Raw genomic sequence first — 23569 nt, 5'->3', positions numbered from 1 at the left:
CTGCGTTTTTCTATGCTTGTAGACTATTTGTTTTTATGTAATTTATGCTTGTTGTATTATTGTATTTCTTTCTGGAAAATAAATTAATATGAATATGAATATAGTATATGTTACCATATTATAAAACTAAAAATCAAACGTGTCCCTTGAATAAGCACCTCCCTCAAATGAACTCCGCTTCCCCACCTCCGCCCTACAAGGGCCCTACCAAACAATAACACTATACTTTAAAATGTTATTAGGCCTAATCATCTAAGACACTGTGAAACAGAATAGGTTTGGTTTTACGAATCAAGCATTTCAATAATGGTAACTGACAGAAACCAAGTCAGAACGTCCTTCTAAAACATTTTTACCCGAGTCATTATCATTCCGAGAACCATCGTCGTCACTTCCTAGAGGGGAGCGAGCGAATCGAGCTCACAATTTTCAAAAGCTATCGTGTATACTTACTAGAGGATGAGTGTCTGAGGTAATCCATATATTTTTAGCCATCCTATGTTTTATATCCGGTTCATTTCATCAGGTAACAAAGGGCAATGCACACAATCCATGTAGTAGGGAAGTTACATCATGTAACAGTATGTACTAGTTAAATGCAGGAAACTTAACCTTAAGTTGATGGTGTCAGTGTTATGTTGTAGTATAAATTGTATAGATTACAGTTGGATAATTTGTTTTTACAGTAGTATAACAAATGTCATAATAACGCTTTGAAAATGCATTGTTGATGTACAAAATGTGGGTTTATCCCTAGATGGTAAAATTAATTACATAGGCATAAGTATGGTTTATATTTATCTATGGTCATAAAAATGATACCATGACAGTAATTCAAAAGGTAGATTTGAAGCCAAAAATCTATTTCCTTATAATTATTTTCTCTTTATTGTGTTCACTAAACAGGTATATGTATAGTGTTGTTAGTTGAACTGTTTTGTTTAAAAAGTTTTTAGTATAATATATCTTTTTAAATCCATAAAAGTTTACATTCTTCCTCATACCTTCAAACAGTCATATTGTATGTATGTTATTGGTTTCAGAGCAAAGTTTATAGAAATTAAATTTAGGCCTAATTTATCTGCAACAGCGTTTAAGATGATGTCTCATAATTCTTGGATACTGTTGATGTTGTTTTTATGGGTGGATTCATCATTATGTGTTGATTTTGCATGTAGTAATGATACCAGCGTTAAACCAGTTTGTGAATGTACAGAAATAACCGGAAAAGTGAATTGTACAAACCGTGGACTCAATGAATGGCCAGTTGGAATTCCAATAAACACGTTATTTCTGTAAGTTTAAAGTCAAACATTTACTGTTACGACTATTTTAAATCATGTATATATGAAGCGGGGTTGCATTTATAAATCACATTAATTTCAGGAAATGTTTATTTTAATTTTAAATGCAAGTCATTTGTATTTCGACATATTCTAAATGTATAATAACTAAACAATTCAAGATCTGAGACCAAACTATACTAGTGGTTGTACTCTTGGTTTTTTATTTTAAAATGATTGTTTATTTTATAGTTACATTAGCAAAAACAACCTGAAGGATATCGACAATGAAGCTGTGTTACAGTTACATAAACTTTTAACTATGTAAGGCTTTAAGTTCATTGAGTTTTATTATAATAAAGTTGTTTACATACTTAGGAATACATTTTTATTTTACACACTACAAGGATCACCGTATTATTTCCAATAAAACTAAATAATTATATTAAGGGTGAACCAGTAACTACAAAATATATGTGTTAGATTTTGAAAGGAACTTCTTAAATAAATTTGAGTTAATTTCATCTACTCATGGATTTACATTTACTTTTTGATTTTGACAGAAACCTTAGTAACAATTTACTTACTAGGTTACCAAGATTTCCAAAGACAATTTTTTTTATGTGAGTATTATAGAAAAATGTATATCAAATTGTTGATTCTAATCAAAGAATTAAATCAATGTTATTATTTTTGTATTGTATGTAGGGCAATTGTGCCCCGGAACATTCTGTGTTTATAAACAGATTCACAAGCACGCGCAGTTGTCTGAAAATATGGATCTCATTAGGTTCCTGGCCAGTCAGAAAAAAAAGACATCTTGTGGGCTTTTAGCTAAATTTGAGGCGTACAAAAGGAATTCAACAACAACATTTTACTACATTAGGGAGGGATTGTGATTATAATTAAATAATTATAATCATAGGTTTCTTGAAAGTAATTTACTAATACCGAAGTTAATTTGTATAAATAGCAGTTTTTAAAGATCTCACTTTGATGTTATGCTAGACACAGAAAACCAAGCAACGCGTACCCGGTACCGGTGTTTACAATTAACGCAGTCTATATTTCGATACAATGCCAATGTTAATAGCCTTACGAAAACGAATCGTATCGTAGCGTTGCGAAACCTTCCCAATTGTCAACTGTTTCTGTATTTCTTTTGGGCATTGTGTATGCCTTAAATTCAGCTAAAAAACCATAAGCATTTTATTTTTGCAATTGACAGGAACGCTGGTATGGTGGGCTCTATGTTCCAATGTGGTTTACCCTCACGATGTTTCCTCGAACGTAAATTCACAGTTTTAGTTATATCGGTAAAATTGTTTCAAATGACAACATTATTTCTTTTTTTTCCTTTTAGTTCAGTATATTATTACAATTTCTTTAATAAAATAAGACTGATCACACAGGTTAGGCCATCAGCTGTTATCTGAAATTCCGTCCTGTCAAATTATGTTTATGTTTATTTTATGGTAACATCGCTAAATAACTTCTGGTCGAAATAGCTCAAAATAGCCTTTGAGTCAAACAAATTGCAAAAGTTTGTTTTATTGTTGAAATATGTTCAAAATATATTAGAGAATGGTATATCCAAAATCTACCCTGATCTGCCCAAAGTGGCCTAATTTTCATAAAATCAAAATGGCTGCAATTGGACAACTTTGAATGTTGTATAAGAATGTATTAGACACGAGTATAAACATGACACCAAAGATTCAGAATAATTTTGAATAATATATAATACAATTCAGATATGCGATATATTTTACATTATACCTATTATATATCTAAACCTTTTAAGTACTTGTCTGATGATTTACGTGCATTTGTACATTCATTGTCAAACCAACTTTTACTTTTATCCTTAAAATTGGTCTTTAAGTTTCTTTGGTTCTTCCTATTTGTTGTATTGCCACGCGGTTAACTTTTTAAGTAGTGTATCACAGTCGGTTACTTCAATTGTATCACTAATTTGGTCAATTAACATTTTTACGTACCAATTCTATATTCTAAAGAAATCATGTTATTATATGGAGCGCCTTTTATGCACGTCCTTACCAGCCGATATCACCCGATTATATAAGGTTTACAAACGCTTAGTACCCTTAAATTTCTGAAACATTGGTCAAAAACACTTATAAATAATTATTGGATGGGACTCAACTCGATGGACTTAATTGTAAGATGTTTTTGACATACTCTGGACCAATTCTCGCTGCAAATTCCCAGTAAAATTCCTTACTGTATTCATTGCATTCTATGATTCTGGATTGAAGCATCATTTTGCTAATAATAAAAGTATTAATAAAATACTGTTACTTAATACTAATATATACAAATACTTAATATCTGTGTTTAGGCCTATATCATTTTCAACATACACTAATGGTATTTAAATAATATATGAATACAAACTGCACCTGTTTTTAATGGCTGGATTTTTTTTTTGAAATGTTCTATTTTTAGATACGGTATCTCTATATTTTTCTGTATTTGTGTCACTTGAGAGCAGAGGACTCGTTCTTATGCTAAAGTACACTAATAGCCATTTGTTCTAAAGATCTTTAGTTCACATGGTCTCTGTATTCTTAATACACAGATTATGTCGTCTTTCACTACTGCACCCACTTTTGTTAATACAACTTAACATTTAAATAATGTTAGGATATCTTTTCCTGAAGTTTTCCTTTAAGAAGTGGTCGGTTACTGTATTAACCACAGTTACAAATTTGTTTTGAAGAGGGTAAAGGTATTTTCCAAACTTTACCATAATTTCAGTTTAAACACTTCACACAAACATCCAGGATTGACAGTTTTTAAGTTTGTTTAAGACATAATTTTAGCATGTAGTGTACTGTAAGTATAATCTAAAAAAACACCCAAAAATACATTTAAATGTATGTCTAATAGTCTGATCCCTGGAGTTAAACAAACTGGAATGACATTTGATCTTGACCCCAAAGGCAAATCAAATATATATTATTCTTAATCTTTAGGTTCACATTTATATTTGTACTTATACATTCTTATTCAAAATACCTAATGTATTAAGAAATAATTAGCATATTATAGATGACCCCAAAGACAAATAAAATATATTATTCTGTATATATTCATTATTGTTTTAAACATTCTAATACCAATTATTTATGGTTTAAGAAATAATTGGGGTTAAAGTTGTAAAATTGCAGCCATTTTGATTTTACGCAAATTTTGTTATTTAAAATGGGCAGGGTAGATTTTGGATTGAATAATACATGTATATAGTTGAGCATGTTTCAGCAAAAAAACTAACAATTTATTTCAGTCAAAGGGCTATTTCCACCCATCTAAAAATTTTAGATGGGTGGAAATAGCTTATTTCCATTGGGATCCTTTTATAATCTAAAATAAAAATATAAACGTTACAAAGTATTGCATTAAACACACACATGTAACAACAACAATATTAAACAATAAACTGTAATTTGAGTTAGATTTATAATTATTATTATTATTATTAACCATCGTAGTTAGATCGTTAGTTTTATTGGATTGTAATACATCAATGCAATGTACTTTAACAACTAACCATTCATTTATTATCGTAAAAAACAGTTATTGCTATAAATGATTTTTTTCATTCGTTCTTACGTTATTAACGCATAGGTTTCAAATCATTTAAAAGAGTTTTTGGAAACTGTTTTTAATATGAATAACACTGTTCAGCGTAAATGCTGCACGTTACAAACAACTTTTTCATTAACATTCTTAACATTTTTAGATTTGCAGATTACAACTCGTTGACAGACATATCGATAGCTTTTAATGATCTTCCCAATCTTCGTACTTCGTAGAAAAATATCGTCAAACCCAATACATGACATTGAGCCTTTTACTTTTCTAAATATGCGATTGAATGAATTGTAAGTATTGCTCATTTTGTTGATTTTCATACATTATACCTGGTGTAAACAGAAACATTTTAACAAACTTGGTTTCTCCTCAACTCTTAACAAAGAAAGTTAAAAGGAAAAAGAAAGTTTTGCAGCTCATTGTACTAAATCTCGGTATTTTTTGATAGGGTAACCAGTTCCTTTTCAAGTCGCCTTTATCCTCCTCACAATTCATTTAGAGCTTTCTGTTTTTGCTCGTATTGCATTACTGTAACATAAATATAATTATTGTATATTTATTATTACCGTTCCAATGCAAGACATTATTCAATATCGTTGTTACAAATATTTTAATTATACTTAGGTGCCACATTAACCTATAAAGACAAGTTAATTTTTTCATTTTACGTTTATCAGGAAGTCAATCAATATATTCAAGATAAATTAAAAATGATCTTGAGGATATCTTTTAAATCAACAAGGCATATAATACATCGCTGCAGTCGCATGCGAAAAGTTGAGTTAGTGTTTACCGACTGACAGACCGACCGTCAAACCAAAATCCTTGTTAATATTCAGTAATGTAGGCTAATCTTTTAAGAACATTTCACAATAATTTTGTTTCTCATATACGACCCTAAGTTCAGAAATTAATATTTTGTATTTAACATGGTGTCCTGAAATCCCATGAAAACGCTATGTTATTTCTGTCGGTTACGCTTCCCAGTACAGCATTGTTTGACATCAACCGAAGATTTCTTCGGTTTCTTAAAACAAAATTGTCATTTACCTGATGAAAATCCGTTTATACAATAATAATTATATCGAGAACAATGGTAAAACAAATATTTCAATGATTTCAAAAGTAATTGCAAAAAAAACTACGTTTTGTTACAGGGAGTTATATGAATATTTTCGCAAAATGAGGTCATCCGCGAATTGTTGGGATTTAAAATGGAACTTACCCCTAAGGGATGAATTTGTATTTTGTTAGAATATTCCTCTTTGTAACCCTCAATACATCATTGTAAAATGAAAAAAAAATTCATTTCCGTTCCATTTCAAGGAAAGCTGTAATTAATGAACTAATGATTTTCATATCAATATCCTAGGAAGATTCAGTTTAACGAAATTCAAGAGCTCTGTGAAAATTCATTTGCATTGGCTACAGATAAAACTGTTGAAGTGTAAGTAAAGATTATTTATTGATATTGTTTTTTTTTTATTTCTTTCATTCCACTTTTTTAAAGTATTTAATAAACAACATTATATTTTTACCCAAAATTAAAACAAAACATAAAGTTCCTTGTGTTTTCAAGTAGAAATTATTTTATTTTTTAGATAATGGAAATATATTGATAATATTACTGTTTATTGACACAATGTCGTAGAAAGAATTAGAACAGCCTACTACTACAAAACGTTTGTGTGATTTAGATAACGAATTCATCTTATTCCAATAGGTTTGTTAGACACAACCCACATTTGGTAAACATTTCTACTGGAACTTTAAAAAATATAACAATAGGAAGCATGTAGGTATACTTATGTAAATACATAAGAACTAGCAGGTACATTATATTTAAAGTGCAACATGTTCCAGAAATGGATAGACCCTATGTATAATGACATGCACAATTTTATTTTATTAATTGAAGTGGTGATGGCATCATCAAAGAGATGTCATGGCTACCTTTAGAAGAGAAATGAGATCTATCCCCAGCTTATATAATGTATGTATTCACGACCTTGCAACTAACGAGATTATTAAACAAAATTGAGCTGATTGGCGATATTCATACTCACCTAACACGTAGAGTACAACCCTAAATATAACAATACCCTACTATACCATTATTAAGATAAACTCGTTGTTCTAAGTTGCAGGCGCTAAAATATGGAATAGCCTATCAAATTTTATATTCCCCAACAATTGCTCCATTCAGAGTTAGATTTCGAGATATTGATCACATTTTTTGTCTTCATAAAACTCATTTTTATTCCTGATTTTCTGTATTTAAGACAGGACCACAATGCAAAACATGTTTTCTTTTACCTGATTGTGTAATCCTGATATAAAGATGTTAAATAAGACCATTGGAAAACAGCTTCAGTCTCGAAAAATGTTAGTCTAAATAGTAGCAAACATTTTTTTATAATGCCCTAGATATTTATCTGATAACAGTTTAAAAAGTATACCTTCAAGAGCGTTTCAAGGCGACACCTTGATTTTTCTGTAAGTATTACAGTTTTGTTATTTGTTGGAGCCATATATAACCAATTTGTTTGTATATAGCGTTCGCCTAGTGTTAAAAATATAACGATTTAATGTTAAAATTGATAGTGAATATAAATATTCAATCATATCTATACGTTTTATTATAATAATCTTGATATAATATATAGATATTTCTTCTATTTTATTCAGTGCACTTAATAACAACTCAATTAGTTTTATACACAAGGATGCATTTGTGGCATTGAGCAGAGTTATTAATCTGTGAGTATTACTATTACCGTATTGCTGTATGTTTATTCCTAGACTAAAAAACTTGTTTTATCAGTATGTAAAAGTAAATTAATTAATTAACTGCATAACACTTAATTAAAGTCATATTTTGGAAGAAAACTATAATATATAAATTAAAAACTGCATAGGCAAGGACGATGAACTAAGGTGCGAAGTTCCATTGAGATAAAACAATTAGAATAGAAGTAAACATAAACGCCATGTTTTGTGTTGTATTTGTCATTTCTTGTTAATTAACATGAACAGCATTTTTCTCAAAAAATGATTGCAACCAAAAAAACCTTTCATAGTAAAAATAAAATGGTATTGTTCAAATTGGCGCTTATTGCACAGTGCTTTTAGGAGTTTCACATTATTACCTCAGGGTTGGCATTTATCAATACTTATATTTTTGCTATATTTAAGAAGTGCTTAAGCAAATAACTTAATCTTATTTATCAAACCGTCTTAGCAATGTCTTAGCAGAAAAATTGTCTTAGGTAAATTTTACTTTGCACATGCGCAAAATTAAACTCTAGAGGGCAGCAAATTATGTTTTAAGACGAAAAATTCTTGCTTACGCATGCGTATTAGCTTTTTTCTCTTAGCGATGGCGGCGCTATAACATTTTATCTCCATATTTTCACTCCCAACAAGAGAGGGCGCATTCTGGCTACTATTGTTTTTATTACTTGAAATAGAGAAAGAGCACAACAGTTGGAAATACATACGATAGTCATTCGCTCTAAACTTAAATCAAATCAACATTTATTTATTTTTATCAATGACAGCGACCCTTGGCAGCCGATACAGTTTTCTAAAAGTTAGTCAAATGGGTCGGATTTATCAAACTTGCTTAGCAAAAAAATCGTCTTAACTTTGCCTTAAATCCTTGATTTTGCCTAAGTCAGATTTATCAATATATCTAAGCAAAAAAATTTGCTTAATTTTGTCTTAAATCTTAAGATGAAAAATTTCGTCTTATCTCATTTCTGCAACAGAAACATTCTTTTTTGACAACGCGAGCGCGCTAGGCCGGAACATTGAACATTCGGAAAGGCTACGCTAGTTGGGAGTGAAAATATGGAGATAAAATGTTATAGCGCCGCCATCGCTAAGAGAAAAAAGCTAAAACGCATGCGTAAGCAAGAATTTTTCGTCTTAAGACATAATTTGCTGCCCTCTAGAGTTTAATTTTGCGCATGTGCAAAGTAAAATTTACCTAAGACAATTTTTCTGCTAAGACATTGCTAAGACGGTTTGATAAATAAGATTAAGTTATTTGCTTAAGCACTTCTTAAATATTTCACCTTAAGCAAAAATATAAGCAAATATTGATAAATGCCAACCCAGGTCTTTTTAATCAATCACGTATGGAAACTCCAATAATGCAGATACTAATTAGCGCAAAATTGAAACATGTCGTTCAAATTGAGCAAATAAATACTTTCATGGTAAATTTAGCCCCGTAGGAATTAACTAGAGAAACTTTTCACAAAGCACTCCACTTGCTTATTGGGCATGAACAAATTTGATTGATCATCCGTCGCCCTGTAAATTTATTTAGAAAAAATTGCACACGCCCTTTCAAAAAATTATTATTCAAAGTGATGTTTTATTAGGGAGGCGTTTATTCAAATAAATACCATCCTAAACATTAATACATTATTTAATTTAAACATCTTTTGAAACTAACTTTCGTGACAGAGTGGGCCGTTTCGGCCCAAAAAGGAAGACGTTTTAGACGGCTTGCAACATGACCCGGGCAGAGATCCCGGTCCTAACAGGACACAGATAGCCTACAGTTATTCCTGCCAGCTTACTCAATAAAACTCGGCTATCTGGATTTCACTCAATTTTAAACAAAATGTCTTATCATCAGATCTCCCTATGTAATTTTATAATACTATTCTCCACAATATACTCCGATGCTTTATGGCGTATATTTAATTTGATCTTTATTTATTTGCAGTATAATTTTTATTTTTTAACTACTGTACCTTCACACGCGCGGTCCGATCCAAAAATAAACAAAAAACTAAAATGGCTATAGCCACTAACGGCCAACTTAGTTGAAACCAGGTAGTTGCAAGGTGAACTCGTGATCTCATCGTGAACCCGGAAATTACTTTGACAGCGTACAATTGCAATTGAGTGGAAAATCTACCGGTATTGTAAAACTCTTTATAATATCTTCCTAAGATAGAAATATGGGACAATATCGTAATAGTGAAAACTAATGTTATCAAATTTACATTTCGCGGTAGATCATGTAGGTATCCAAGGCAGGGATTTGTCTAAAAGTTTTTCCATTGTGCTCGCCTATGTCAGAATTAGCCATAATTTATATATAGACGTTAGTTTTACCATTTTCCCCTGTATATTTAGACTTTTGATATTGTAACTAACTAACTAAATCAAGTGTATTTGGTCACCAAATCAAGAATGGTAATTACTAATTGTCCTGCTGTGGTGATTAGCACCGATGGGATTAACAACAACAAATACAAAATATGTTTATAAATTCTGGATCATCTCAATTGGTGTATTGGTGCTTAATTAATTTAATTAATTATAAACTAACACTGTATAGGCCTATAGTACAATGTTTATATTCCATTCAACTGCAAATTAAAGTTGTTTCATGTATCTAAATTCATAGATATGGTATAGTGAATTTAATAGCATACCTCTAGGTTTATGCTACGATATTCAGAGGTTGATCCATACCTAGCCTAATGTCTGCCCATCTGATTGACTGTTGATGTAAAGACATTGTGTCAGATTCCTTAAATAGAACATTCAGTAACAACTCTTCAGTCATTTTTTTTTGCCTTTTTATACACAAGGGGAAAGTTAAAATTATGCTAGAAAAAAAGGTGAATGAAAACAGGCAGATGAAAAATGATAGTGGAACCTGAGCTTTTATATTAGAAAAATAACGATTAGGCCTATGATTGTAAATTATGCCATTAAATTATTACTCTTAAATCAATACTTTAACTTCAGGTGGCTTTCTCACAACAAACTTACAGAACTACCGACCTTTGGTAAATTACGCCTACATTATATACTGTGAGTACATATTCATTTATCCCATTATCCCAACACACACAAACATGCCAACTAAAAAAACGTACGTACAACTTGCGCTCGTGTTCTAAAAGCTCGAACTTCGACTGTAAATGAAATTTGTTGGAGTTTGCAGCTCGACTTGAATGAAGTCGGGCTTTAATTCGAGTTTAAAACGACTGGCTATACATTGATATAGATATCAAATTAACCTAATATAAAAATAGATATGTCATTCTTAAATATCTGACTAAATTGTAACTCAATAACTTTTGCATTAAAAACTCAACCATGAAGGTCGTTTATTATGTTAATTATCATAATACAGCACCTTTTGTTGTGTTTTTTTGTTGTTATTTTTATATATTTTCAGCTTAAAAAATGAACACTATTTTTTTATTCAAATGTAAAATGCAATGTTTAGGTTTTTTATGTTTTAATTTCTTCTTGGACAATGTTTAGCATACATAATTTATAAAATATAGCATGTTTTTGATTTTATATATTTAGAGATTTAAGCTGGAACAATCTGACATCATTAGAAAATGGCCGGATACCTTCAGTTAAGAATTTAGTGTTGGACAGAAATAATATTCAGCACATCTCAAAAGATGTCTTTACTAATATGTCATCACTTGAGATGTTGTGAGTATAAAATAGAGATGCATAAATAAAATTAAATGAATTCAAATTCAATGTATTTTCTTCTTCTTTCTTCATAATTTATAGGATAGAACCCTAAGGAACAATGTGGATGTGTTCCAAAATCGCTATCCGGGACGAACATGCCCAAAACAGGTTCAAAGATTAAACGGTTTTGTTCATATATATTGACAACCACTTGTCATAAAGAATTTTTGGATTTGGTGTCAAATTGAAATAAATATTTACATTTGATTCAACACAACAATTAGAGAAAAAATCATCTGAAATGGTCTTACTGACATTTGACCCCAAAAATATAAATAAATACATTTTCTGGTTAAATTTCTTTAAGTATAGACAACCTGTATTGTATCAAATGAAAGCCTATATAATATACTGATACCAAACTTGTATTGAAAATGGTTATTTATTAAGCTAATTTCTTGGAAAATGTGCATAATTTGATTATGTTTATACACAAAAATGAATATTCTGGTAATTTATATTTACATATATAATGTTAAATAATCAAACTATTTAGTATCAAATGAAAACTTATAAAGTAATTCTATCCATTGCTAATCTACTTGTATTGAAAATCTTAAATTTGGATGCATTTTTTTTGTGGAAAATGTGCATATTTTATTAATTTTTGACAAAATATACTTTATAGTTTTCGAAACACGTTTTCGCCAAAGTAGAAATATAGTTTAGGGGTCATTTGAGGTCAAATATGTTTAAATTTGGTAATAATCAATATTTAATGATATAAACTAAGATTGATATAATATCGTATAACATAAGATAGCTACTTTAATTTACCCATTGATATAGAATATATTCCATTTACATGTTATTACACTATGTGTTTGCAGTAAAAACTGTATTTGTTTTGAAAAACATTATTACTGTAATCATTCTGTAGTAGGTCTACAGATATTAGATAGTATATCAATCTAAGTTTATACCGTTAAATATGTATTATTATCCAATTTTAGGAATTTAATATTTCCAATACAAGTTGGGTAGCAATGAGTAGCATTTGCTTTCATTTGATACCAAGGATTTCTTTCTTGTTGATTGTTTAACATTATATAATTTAACACAAAAATTACACTAATGGTTTTGGGTTGGTTCGTTCCGGATAGCGATTTTGGCACACACCACATGTTGTTCATTGGTGTCAAATTATCCTATAACAATTGCGATATTATCTCCTAAATAAAATGTATACACATCTTACTCAGGTCCTAGACTATACGATAGTGCTAGAATATAATAATTAAAAACATATACAGATTTACAATTGTTGGCACAATGTTTTGCTTCCAACAAATACTCATGCTTACGGTCCTAAAACAAAATAAAGAAAAAATAACACCATACCAACCCATTGTAAACCGGGTTACATGTCAGCTACTATAATAATAGTGGATTGGTCTTCAATTTAATATTATTGTTTTTTAAGAATGCTTGTAGGAAACAAAATTACATATATCGAGGAAGGAGCATTCAGTGGAACCAATCTTATTTTTTGTAAGTTAATTGAGTTGTTTAAACATAACAGTTTTTCTATTTTGAAACGTTTAGTTATTTTATTCATTACCGTATCACAGTGTTCTAGTTCACGAACAGCCACTGTCATGGACAGATGAGTGGCGCATTAATTGGCTGCACTTATCGTTAAGTGTAAGTTGGAAGTGTAAAATATTAGTTCACATGCATTGAGACAACATTGTTTCTGGAATGCGCTACATAAATATTACCATTCGTAAACCATCTAGTATTTCAACGCGAAACAAAACAATTTCCACAATACAATCATGTATTGAGCATATAGTCTCAATTTCAATAATTTTGTAAATACCTGGAATATGTGCGGCCAGTATATTAATGTATAATGAGTTACAACATTACAAAAGACATCTCCTTTTCTGCTTAGGCATATTACGCCTGTTATTTTCTGTATGCCGTCATGATTTTTGTTCAAAATCGCGGTAGAATAATAAAGAGTAATATTTAATAAGAACTTATACATAACGCATAATGATTTTACACAAATTGATTAACATTGTATATAATATTTGTCAGGTTCCTTTATAGTAATGGAATTAACACAATTACACATAACACATTAAAAACTAATGGTAGAACGCTGAAATACATGTAAGAATATTATTATTTTATCAAACGATTGAAATACTCAACTTTGTTATTCACGTTTCAATTAAAACATAGAACAAATCAAACATGTTTTAAGTTAACTCATTTTTTATATATTTTATTTCAGTTATTTATTTGACAATAAAATAGAAAAGATCGAGAGAAATGCTTTTTCACATATGGTGGAAAACGGAACAATGTAAGTTAATATGATAATAGTTTTCAATATGTGTTAAAAACTAAAATAAGATTCTGATATCATAACTTTATTCTTCATTATAATTCCATTTTTCCATTGTATGTTGTATACTATTTTGTACAAAATGACATTCACTATAATCTTATTGTTATCTTTTCTTTTTTTTATATTATTTATAGATATCTGAACTGTGGTGGACTCCGAATAATTCCGACTGGTATTGTAAAAGATCTAAACATGTAAATACAAGTTTCTTAGAATAAATTATTCGACGTGTGTATATTTTGTTTTCTTTGATGCACATCGACTTCAATAAGTTGACTTGAAAGAGGTATCTAAACAAATCCATACTTATACGGCATTGGGCTATTTTGTTCCAGTTAAACTAGCACTACATGAGTTCAGTATTGTTAGTAAAATTTGTTAAAGATAATTTAATCTAACTGGTAGAATTTTAATCAATATGCCTGGTTCCAATATACATTATACTAATTATTTTAACCAGCAAATTTTGGTAAGTTATATGGTGATAATCATCAGGATACATTGTGAATTTTGCTGGTAATTTTTATTATTTCGTTTTTGGTGTAAAATTTACTAATTTAACAGGTTATTTTTGCTGCTGTTCTGGTTAATAACTTTGTATTCTGATAAAGTAATTTAACTATGAAATACTCGTGTGATCATCTAATCATGGTGAATACAAGAATGTAACGTGCTAACTCATAATTGTGTTGCTAGTGTTTGTGTTACAGATGGTACAGACATCGATATAGACATTTCAGCAGAGTTATTAAGATACATTGGTAGAGGAACCGGTTTGACCTGTAATATGACAACGGGAAAGTGCAGTCCGTGTATTATCGATGAGTATAATATGTGTATACAGTGCCCTCCAGGTAATGTTTAATACACTAATTTACATAATAATATCAAGAGCAAAACATACGGAAAATAATACATACAGATTAATATTTCAAAAATCAAAAAAAATTCGTAGGTCTACTTATTAAAGGGATCGGTTTGTTGGCAATTATAATAATTTCATTTTTTTTTTTACTTATTTTATTTACGAAACAATTAGAGAGCAATAAGAATTGAATTAAATTAACACGCCTCAACAACTCGTGATTTTTCCATGTAATTTCACTCCTTCCTGGATTAAACAAACCATAACAAGTTAGCATACACTATTGAACACATGGGCGTGACTACCTTTTCCCCACCTTCGTTGTATTAAACTCGCCAATTCATAAATAGTGAAATTTTAGTTTAGTGATCATAAAACAACAACCACTTATCTAAATTTAGTTGAAATGTTATATAAAGCCGTACTGCGTTGAGAAACTGGTTCTCGTCAGATCGTCTGTGAATAGCGGCGCACACAGTGTAGTGTAGGCCACTATGTAATTTCGTGTCATTTTTTTGTTAAAAGCAAAATTCCAGCTGATTTAGTGTCTTTAGGATGTAAAGTAATAAAAAAAATATGTTGCCATTTTTTTGAAAAAGCTTAAGGGTGTCAAATCCAAGATGGCCGTCAATACGTAAAATATCCAATAAATGTACCATATTGGACAAAGTAACACCCATTATGAATAATATTTTAGGTTAAAATTAAAGCCATATGGGTTCTCTGCTATATAAAAATTATTATAAACCTATATTCATCAGTATTTTGACATTTTGAATTTCAAAATGGCCGCCATTTTAAAAAAATGGATTAAATTTCTTATTAAAACATGTGCAAGTTATGAAATTGATTGAAATAACATAAAATGATAGGCCTATAACAACAACAAAATGGTGGCCATTTTGAATTTCAAAATGGCCACCATTTTTTAAAAATGGGTTAAATTTCTTATTAAAACGTGTGTAAGTTAAATTAAGATTAGATTAAAATGACACAAAATGATATGCCTATGACAACAACATGGTGATTAACACAAAATGTTGACCATCAGAAGGTCTACAGTATAGTACACTTCTTCATATTAAAACATATCATAAACTTCTTCAGTTAAATGACAACTAACTCTGCCAAATGAAATATTTCTAATCAGTGAGCTGTCTTAAATGCGATATAGTAAGTTGACCTTCCTTCGTTCTCTACTATTGTATCCATCAAACTTCAACAGACTGATCTGTGATCACAACAAGCTTGTTCAGAAACAAATCAGAAAAAGTACTGCAATACCTCATTTCACCCCCAAATGCTCATACTTTCTTATATACAGTACTGTAACAGCTGACTATGTGATACGACAAATAATCTCTATAGGAGTCCTCTTTTACTTTGATAAGTTTATCACCTGTATTCACCGTCATATATATATTTTTGCCAATAATCGTCCTTTTCTTAGGATCCCATAGACAGTTTGCCTTCTACAAAACTTTTACCAATGCCTCAAACATGCCATGGCTAACAAACACCTCTGTGAGAATTTCAGCATTCTTCATTAATCAAGATATCATCTCTCTTTAATTGTTGGCTTTCAAACTCATCAACTAGATTTGCCAGCTCTGATGAAATCATTAATTTGTGTTATTCCAATGATACCATGCTCAATGACCTTGATCAATTGATGTAAATCCAGCAAGTCCCTTTGTCATACATGTCGTCTCATAAACTCCAATATCAGTAATCTGTTGAAAGTGATCATAAACTCCAATATCAGTAATCTGTTGGAAGTGATAAAGCGGAAGTAACCGGCCATAGTTCAGGTGGTCATGAGCAAAGAAATATTTGATAAAAGCATGTGTACCATGTACCATGTGTGCAGATATCGTTGTCTTGTACGTGTCTCTGACATATATAGGGATATTTTATTAACCACATCATTTAGATTTCGTCGACTCTCTGTATTCAAGTTACTATCTTTATGATCAGCGTTTTTCAAACAAAATTATACGTCACTTAGAATCTTTTTCTCTGTCTGCATTGATGTTTTCCATTTAAGATATTTGTGTCACTGTTGTATAGGTAATACAAGTTCAGTTTCAACAAAAGCACTGGCCTTAACACTATTTTCACAATGCTACATGTCAAAAAGCCATATAATTCACCAGGTCGAAATAAGAATTGCTTCTTGGTGTCATCTCTGTCCACCTCCACTCATCTCGGGCAAGAGTCATCACCAGGCATTATCTTGTCCTTCCCTAGTACATGAGTTTTTATACCACAACCATGTGCACTCATCAAACCAGTGTATAATGGTGGTCATCTTTATGGTACATCTAGTGAAATCGGTTGAGATTGTAGAAGATGAGAAGTGGGAGTTAATGCTGCCTATGAAGCTTGTGAATGAGCTGTATCTTTCCTTCAAGCTTCTGCCAAAAGTTGACAGGTTGAAAACTTACCAACCATACTGGTGACCATGGCCCTGAAGGTTCAGACATTGAATTACATGGCAATAACGCATTTATTATTTAACACCATATTTATACAGGATTTCACAATCTATATTATAAGTGAGAGAGTTTGTACGTTTGTTTGTTTGTTCGTTATACAAATTTTTGTTACTGCACATAACCTTACATATTGGGTATCAAAATGACCAGAATTGTACCGGGAAAGTTCTAAACTACATTTGAACATCATCCGCCATCTAGGATCCAAGTTAAGCTTGGTTCCCACTAAGACGCAAGGCAAGGACGTAGACGCAACGCAAACCAGTTGACCAATGACAAGCGACCGTCAAATAAATCCATCGCTTGTGATTGGTAAAATCCCTTACGTTGCGTTACGTCGTGTTGCGTCTATAGTGGGAACCAAGCATTAGGGGCCAAAATGTGCTCAAAATGGCCCACTTTTCCCCACTTTCGATGTTTGTTCTGTTTCAGCACGTAACCAAAATTACCGCAACTGTACCGGGAATTTAATTTAGCTTAGGCTAGAGGTAGTAGGCTATCAAATTGACCAGAACTGTGTGGTAGGAAATTGTTATAAAGTATTTTAATTAGCCCTGTGAAGGGGGTGGGGATGTAGGCCTGTCACCATGACCGAAACTGTTTTTATACTACATCTGAAAACTGGCACTGAGAGATTATGAGTTGGTAGTGATGGCTAACATAATTTGTACTGGAAACATCTTAAACACAATCACCCAGTATCTGGGATGTGTTGGGATGGAGGAAGAGGGACGGAAATACTGGCGCAATGAAGTATAACGTGATTGGAATTGTACTAAGAAAAATTACTACATTTGAACTGTCCATGGGAAGAGTTAGGTTCGGTTATTGTGGCTGGGATGGTGATAGGAGAAAGAACTGGGGGGCCGCAGTATCTAAATTATATATCAGCCAATATGACACCTATTCATTTACACAGTTTACAACGTACTTAAAACATATGCCGCGCCTATCATAGCTATGTATACCCCTACCCCTAAAGTTGAATTGAAATTTGTCCTGGGACGAATTTGTTTTTAAAAAAGAGTGTTGGATGTTATTGAAGAGGGGTGGAGGTTGGTGAGTATAGGGAGACACTGGGGTCTGAGAAGGCTTTAAACTAATTTAATAATTGCTAGTCGGGTATAAATACACTTGTTTTATATTGTGGTCCTGTCTGAGATACAAACATTGAAATACAAGTTTCACTTTTATGAAAAGAAATGAGATCTATAATTTAGAAGTAATTGTTGCTGAATATTTGATATCAATGTAAGTTCTTCCATACTTTTGCAACTCCTACTTTGAACGATTAGGTAATTCAAGAGTCATAGTATTATATATCTATTATAATAGAGAACATTGACAACTTTAGACGGCCTTATATTTAGACAATCCTATGAGAAGTGACTATTTTAGAACATTGTGTACAAACAACAACAATTATTTAAAGAATTTATTTTTTAGTGGCGGCCATTTTGAAATCCAAGATGGCCGACAGATTATCGCTTTACATAGTTAAGATTGTATAATGTGTAATACCATCAAAACGGACTTGTTCCACATTCATAATTTGTGTTATTGGTGATATTCTGGTTTTAAATAGGGTTATTTGAATGTTGGCGGCCATCTTGAATTAGGTCCTTTAAATTTCTTTAGAAAAAAATGGCAACATATTTTTTTTCATTCCTTATGTTATCAAGATATGAAATAAAGTCAAAATTTGCTTTTAACAAAAAATATACACGACATTCATATAAACGACATACCAGCCTACCAGAGTCAATGTATACAGTATAGTGTGCCAAACGTAACCGCGCCTGTACAGTGTAGGAACATAGAGACTATTTGTATTTTGCGCTATACAAATTAAAAACCATTAAAACCATTAAATCGCTTGCTATATGCAATGTCGTGGATTGTCGGAGTTAAACTTGTATTAACGTGAAGCTCAAACTTTGCTCGAAATATTAATGACACAATTAACGCGTGAATCGCTGGCAATCTAAACTATTGTTTTAGTAGATTTATTTAAAAAAATTATTTTTAGCCTATTATATTTGGTGACATTTAACCCCAAAATAAAGCAATAATGGAAATTTTTATTTTCACTGCCTAATACGGTTAATAACAGATAAAATTGTCATTCAGCGTCAAATCCATTGGTTTTTTCTAGAAAAAATAACAGCGAATTTAACAAAACTTTTGTTTTTGTTGCTCATTTTAAGTAAAATGTCATGGTTTCTTCCATTTTTCATGGTTATAAGACACTATTAAAATGTACAAAATTTAAAATTATTATTGGATTTATATAATTTAAAAGATGTCTTCTTACAAATACCATAATTATTAAAAAGTTAGGATTGCCACATTTACCATTTTGGACTTTTGTCACAATTTGAATTTCGTGCTCACTGTGCTGTATATACCAGAGTGAGATGGTGTAATAATAATATCGGACAAGCAGGTGATGAGCATGGGTTCAAGCCTATCGGGTACCATATTGATTACATCCTTAGGCAAGATGTGTTACTCTCATTACATCGTCCTTCGGATGGGATGTAAAGCTGTTGGTCCCATAGAGGACACGTTAAAAGATCGATAGGATCGTCTTTCGGCGTGCTGATTTGGTAGGCTCTGCACTGCTAGCTGCCGTGGGTACATGTGGGTCAAATACAAATGTTCGCAGTTTCCAGTTAAGCTAGGACCAAAGAGTAATACATTTAACATTAAATAATATTTGTTACAGGTGGCTTCTATCAAGATAAACGAGGAGTTATTGGAAGAACTGACTATAAAGAAACCTGTCAACAATGTCCGATTGGAAGTTTCTCAAACCATGCAGGAGCGGCGTCTATTACCAATTATCAGACTTGTCCATCTGGAACAAAAACCAGTAAAAATGCCAGTCTTAATGCTTGTTATTGTCTTGACAATTTCCATCGAACTGATCGCTTTGGTCCGTGCATGCCTTGCCCGCAGGGTGTTACATGTAAAGACGGATATCTGAATCTTACAAGGAGATACTGGTGGTCTTGGGATTTCTCTGGTGATTGTATAGTAGATAAAGAACAAAACAAAAGTTCTTGTTTATCAGCGTACACGGAATTTATTATGAACATGCAAAGCGAAAGTTTCCCTATTGCCGATCCAAACAAACTAAAAGATGTTATATACAAAGGTCCATTACCACAAATTCACCTGTGTCCACTAGGAAATAAGAGCTGTAGCATTGGATTGGAATTGAATGACACTTGTGCCAAAGGATACACTGGTTGGCTTTGTGCGGCATGTTCAAAAGGATATTATCAGTTATTCAACGAATGTCACAAATGCTATGGTGCTATAGCAACTATTATTACATTCATCGGTGTCATTATTTTAATATTTGGAGTTCTTTGTCTTATATGGAAACTGCAAAAAAAGAATACAGACCACCTGCGACAAACCAAACTCGATTCATGTGTGACATATCTTAAAATTGCTATTAATTTCTATCAGGTTTTAGGTATACTATCAGAAGTAACCGAAATTCATTGGCCTAAAAACTATGAATATGCTGGAAGAATACTTGAATATTTTGACGTCATAAGATATATTTGTATGCTAAGCCCTAGATGTTTACTTGAATCTTGGAATGCGTATTTGTCACTTCATATTGCCATTTCGACACCTTTTTTTATAGTGATAACTATGTCTACCAGTTACTTTATTTTACTTTTATTTTTTTCTGGAATAAGTGTCATGGAGCAATAACTGAGAGCCGCATACGAGATAAATGTATCGTTGTGTCAATGCTACTTCTTTACCTTACATATGCAAACATATGTACAAACATCATGGCAGTAGGACCATGGTCCATTCGTTTATTCAACGTTACAGCAGACGGCACAGTAAATAAAACAATATTAACATCGGACTACTCAATTGATCTTGATAAACATGATGGATCTACATATCAAATTAACAAAACACTTGTTTATGTTGCTTTAACATACATTATTGGCTTTCCATTGGCTATAGTTCTTATAATATACTGTATACACATACATTGTAATCAGCTTGAACAAAACCAATATCAAGGATGGATGATTGGCGTGAGGTTTTTTTGTGGACAGTACAAACATGAATTCTGGTTTTGGGAATCATTTGAGCTGTACAACAAGGCTCTGTTGGCACTTATTGCAAATTTAAAAGATGACGTGTCCTCAAGCATGTCATACTCTCTGTTTTTTACCGTCATCTTTATTGTATTGCATTTGTACCTTCAACCAATGAAAGAGAAGTCAGAGCAGAGATTTCAATTGTTGACGCTTGTTTTCATCGTTGTCAATCTATCCATTGGGGCGATCGTAAACATGGATCAGAGTGTCAATGAAGATGACGTCATTGGTTTACTTCACAAGATAACCCCTGTCATTCTCATTATGCTGAACGTTTCTATCATGCTAGTCGTAATTGGTAAGAAAAAGACATTGATTGTATATGTTATTATAATGACTACGTAATGTATGCGCAGTAAGTTACACGTAATATGGTACATTTCTTGAAAAAAATAGAGTGTTTACGTACATACGTTTTTTTTTTCAGTTGATTTGTTTAAGAAACTTAAAACAGACTGCAGCTGTCGACATGAGAGAGGGCTAAGACTCCTTATGAATCCATGATGATGATGATGATAACCCGAAACAATCACATGATAACGAAAATATTATAATATGAAATTAGTTAGAGTTAATATTATCGCTTTTTTGTAATAACAAGTTAACGTTGTTGAACATTGTAGCTTAAGATTTAATTAATGCCAAGGTCAAAACGAACGAATAAGTACTTGATTCTTAGTGGTATAAAATCTCGTACTTGATGTACATCACCTCACTTATTTTACCACACGCTGTTTATTGTATCTTGTTAGGTTATTGGTTAACTCATGTATTTCTGTATTACACATTTCTTATACTACAGGATACAGTACCGACAATTAATTATACAATAAAAATATATGTCTTTTTTGAAAAGTTTGTTAGTTTTAACTCACTTAAAAAACCAGACGATTAACTAAAGTAACACCATTAGATTATTAGATGAATGGCCAAACTAATATAGTTATTTGTGTAGGTTCAGTTTAGGATAATAATTTTATTGTCGTATTTGTATTGCTACTGTAGGCTTAGCATATTAATAGTTACGTATATTATGACTCAGTTTATTTTATTTATACAATTTTATTATTATGTTATAACTTCAGGGTTTTTTCACATAACTAATTTCTAAGTTAAGTTAAGCTTCAGTTTTAAGCACTTAATTAAACTTGAGAATTGTAAAGAAAACTAATTTGAATAATAGTTTACTTACTGTAAATAATTGGTAGGTTTTGATTAATGTTGTCACTGAATACCAAAAAACATAATAACAACAATAACAATAATAATAACAACAACAACCACAGAAATAACCAAAACAATTATAATATTTAAAAATGTAACGTCTATTTTTACTCAGTTTTTAATTAATTTTTGTATGATAAGCTCTTTTTTTAGTTTTACATTCCGGTATCAAGGAGCGCAATTACATACTGATATTTCAGTTGTCCTCCGAAGTCTTAGTTCTAGAAATGAATTGTACAACAACTTAAATATTACTCGATTAATGATTATTTTAAAGAAAAAGTTTTAGAAAAGCATCATTTTAAGTTGATATTACAATAAACCCGGTATTGGCAAAAATCGGTTTAACTTCAGTATTTTTATCACGTTATTAACATATCTTTGATTGAACTAAATCAGGAAAAGGAAGAGTTTATTATTTACTATCCAAACTAAGCGTCGTCATTTTTTGAGGGACTTCCCAATCTAGCCACCTATTTCGAACATGAATTAGATATAATCTTTTATATCTATAAAGCTTTTAACCATATGAAAATACAATACAATCGTGTATTATTTTGAAATTGAGGAAATACGACTAGAAAATATGAGATGTATTTTATTGTGCTGGAAAACAAACACAGAAGTAGGTCTAAGGTACCCAACACAATAATATCAAACTTAGCGTCATCATTATTTTGGGGACTTCCCAATCCAGCCACTTATTTCGAACATGAATTAGATATAATCTTTTATATCTAGGCCTATAAAGCTTTTAACCATATAAAAATACAATACAATCGTGTATTGTTTTGAAATTGAGGAAATACGACGAGAAAATATAAATTTTATTGTGCTGCAAAACAAACACAGAAGTAGGTCTAAGGTATCCAACACAATATATCCAACACAATAATATTATTGTGGATATTTGTCTGTGTTTCCCCTCAGGGATATATTTGATTCATTGTCATTTACCATTATTTGTTAGGTTAACTCAATATATGAACATGCGAGTTAGTATTACCATTAAAAGTTTAGTTCATAATTATTTTTAATCTAGAAAA

The 23569-nt window shown here is 31.2% G+C and overlaps 3 protein-coding genes across 3 annotated transcripts in view; all 3 read left to right on the top strand.

Moving 5' to 3' along the window:
- Positions 1–1087: 1087 nt before the first annotated feature.
- Positions 1088–1910, top strand: LOC144839176 (leucine-rich repeat-containing protein 3B-like). Its single transcript, XM_078694490.1, has 3 exons — positions 1088–1295; positions 1536–1607; positions 1847–1910. The coding sequence occupies exons 1-3, from the start codon at positions 1099–1101 to the stop codon at positions 1908–1910; spliced, it is 333 nt and encodes a 110-aa protein (XP_078550616.1). The 5' UTR covers positions 1088–1098.
- A 3219-nt stretch (positions 1911–5129) lies between these two features.
- The window catches only part of LOC144839175 (uncharacterized), a 50734-nt gene continuing 32294 nt past the window's right edge, over positions 5130–23569 (top strand). Inside the window, exons 1-13 of the mRNA XM_078694489.1 lie at positions 5130–5191; positions 6274–6348; positions 6625–6696; positions 7329–7397; positions 7590–7661; positions 10680–10745; positions 11253–11387; positions 12856–12936; positions 13491–13553; positions 13678–13749; positions 13929–13988; positions 14491–14648; positions 19886–20809. Of these exons, the coding sequence (XP_078550615.1) occupies positions 5175–5191; positions 6274–6348; positions 6625–6696; positions 7329–7397; positions 7590–7661; positions 10680–10745; positions 11253–11387; positions 12856–12936; positions 13491–13553; positions 13678–13749; positions 13929–13988; positions 14491–14648; positions 19886–20809 (1864 nt within the window). The 5' untranslated portion in view covers positions 5130–5174. The remainder of the gene's footprint in view (positions 5192–6273; positions 6349–6624; positions 6697–7328; positions 7398–7589; positions 7662–10679; positions 10746–11252; positions 11388–12855; positions 12937–13490; positions 13554–13677; positions 13750–13928; positions 13989–14490; positions 14649–19885; positions 20810–23569) is intronic.
- On the top strand, positions 20817–22851 carry LOC144840084 (uncharacterized). The gene is made up of 2 exons (XM_078695748.1): positions 20817–21597; positions 21727–22851. Exons 1-2 carry the CDS (start codon positions 20931–20933, stop codon positions 21801–21803), a joined length of 744 nt encoding a protein of 247 aa, XP_078551874.1. The 5' UTR covers positions 20817–20930; the 3' UTR covers positions 21804–22851.

This window comes from Antedon bifida, chromosome 4 (assembly GCF_963402885.1).
Source record: "Antedon bifida chromosome 4, ecAntBifi1.1, whole genome shotgun sequence".
Classification (NCBI taxonomy): Eukaryota; Metazoa; Echinodermata; class Crinoidea; order Comatulida; family Antedonidae; genus Antedon; species Antedon bifida.
This window is presented reverse-complemented; position numbering and strand designations above follow the sequence as displayed.

Coding starts and splice junctions, on each gene's coding strand:
- LOC144840084 (XM_078695748.1), top strand. CDS start 20,931: ATGCTACTTCTTTACCTTACATATGCAAACATATGTACAAACATCATG. Junction 21,598..21,726: donor TATCATGCTAGTCGTAATTG/GTAAGAAAAAGA, acceptor TTTTTTTTTCAG/TTGATTTGTTTAAGAAACTT.
- LOC144839176 (XM_078694490.1), top strand. CDS start 1,099: ATGATGTCTCATAATTCTTGGATACTGTTGATGTTGTTTTTATGGGTG. Junction 1,296..1,535: donor CCAATAAACACGTTATTTCT/GTAAGTTTAAAG, acceptor TTTATTTTATAG/TTACATTAGCAAAAACAACC. Junction 1,608..1,846: donor TTACATAAACTTTTAACTAT/GTAAGGCTTTAA, acceptor TGATTTTGACAG/AAACCTTAGTAACAATTTAC.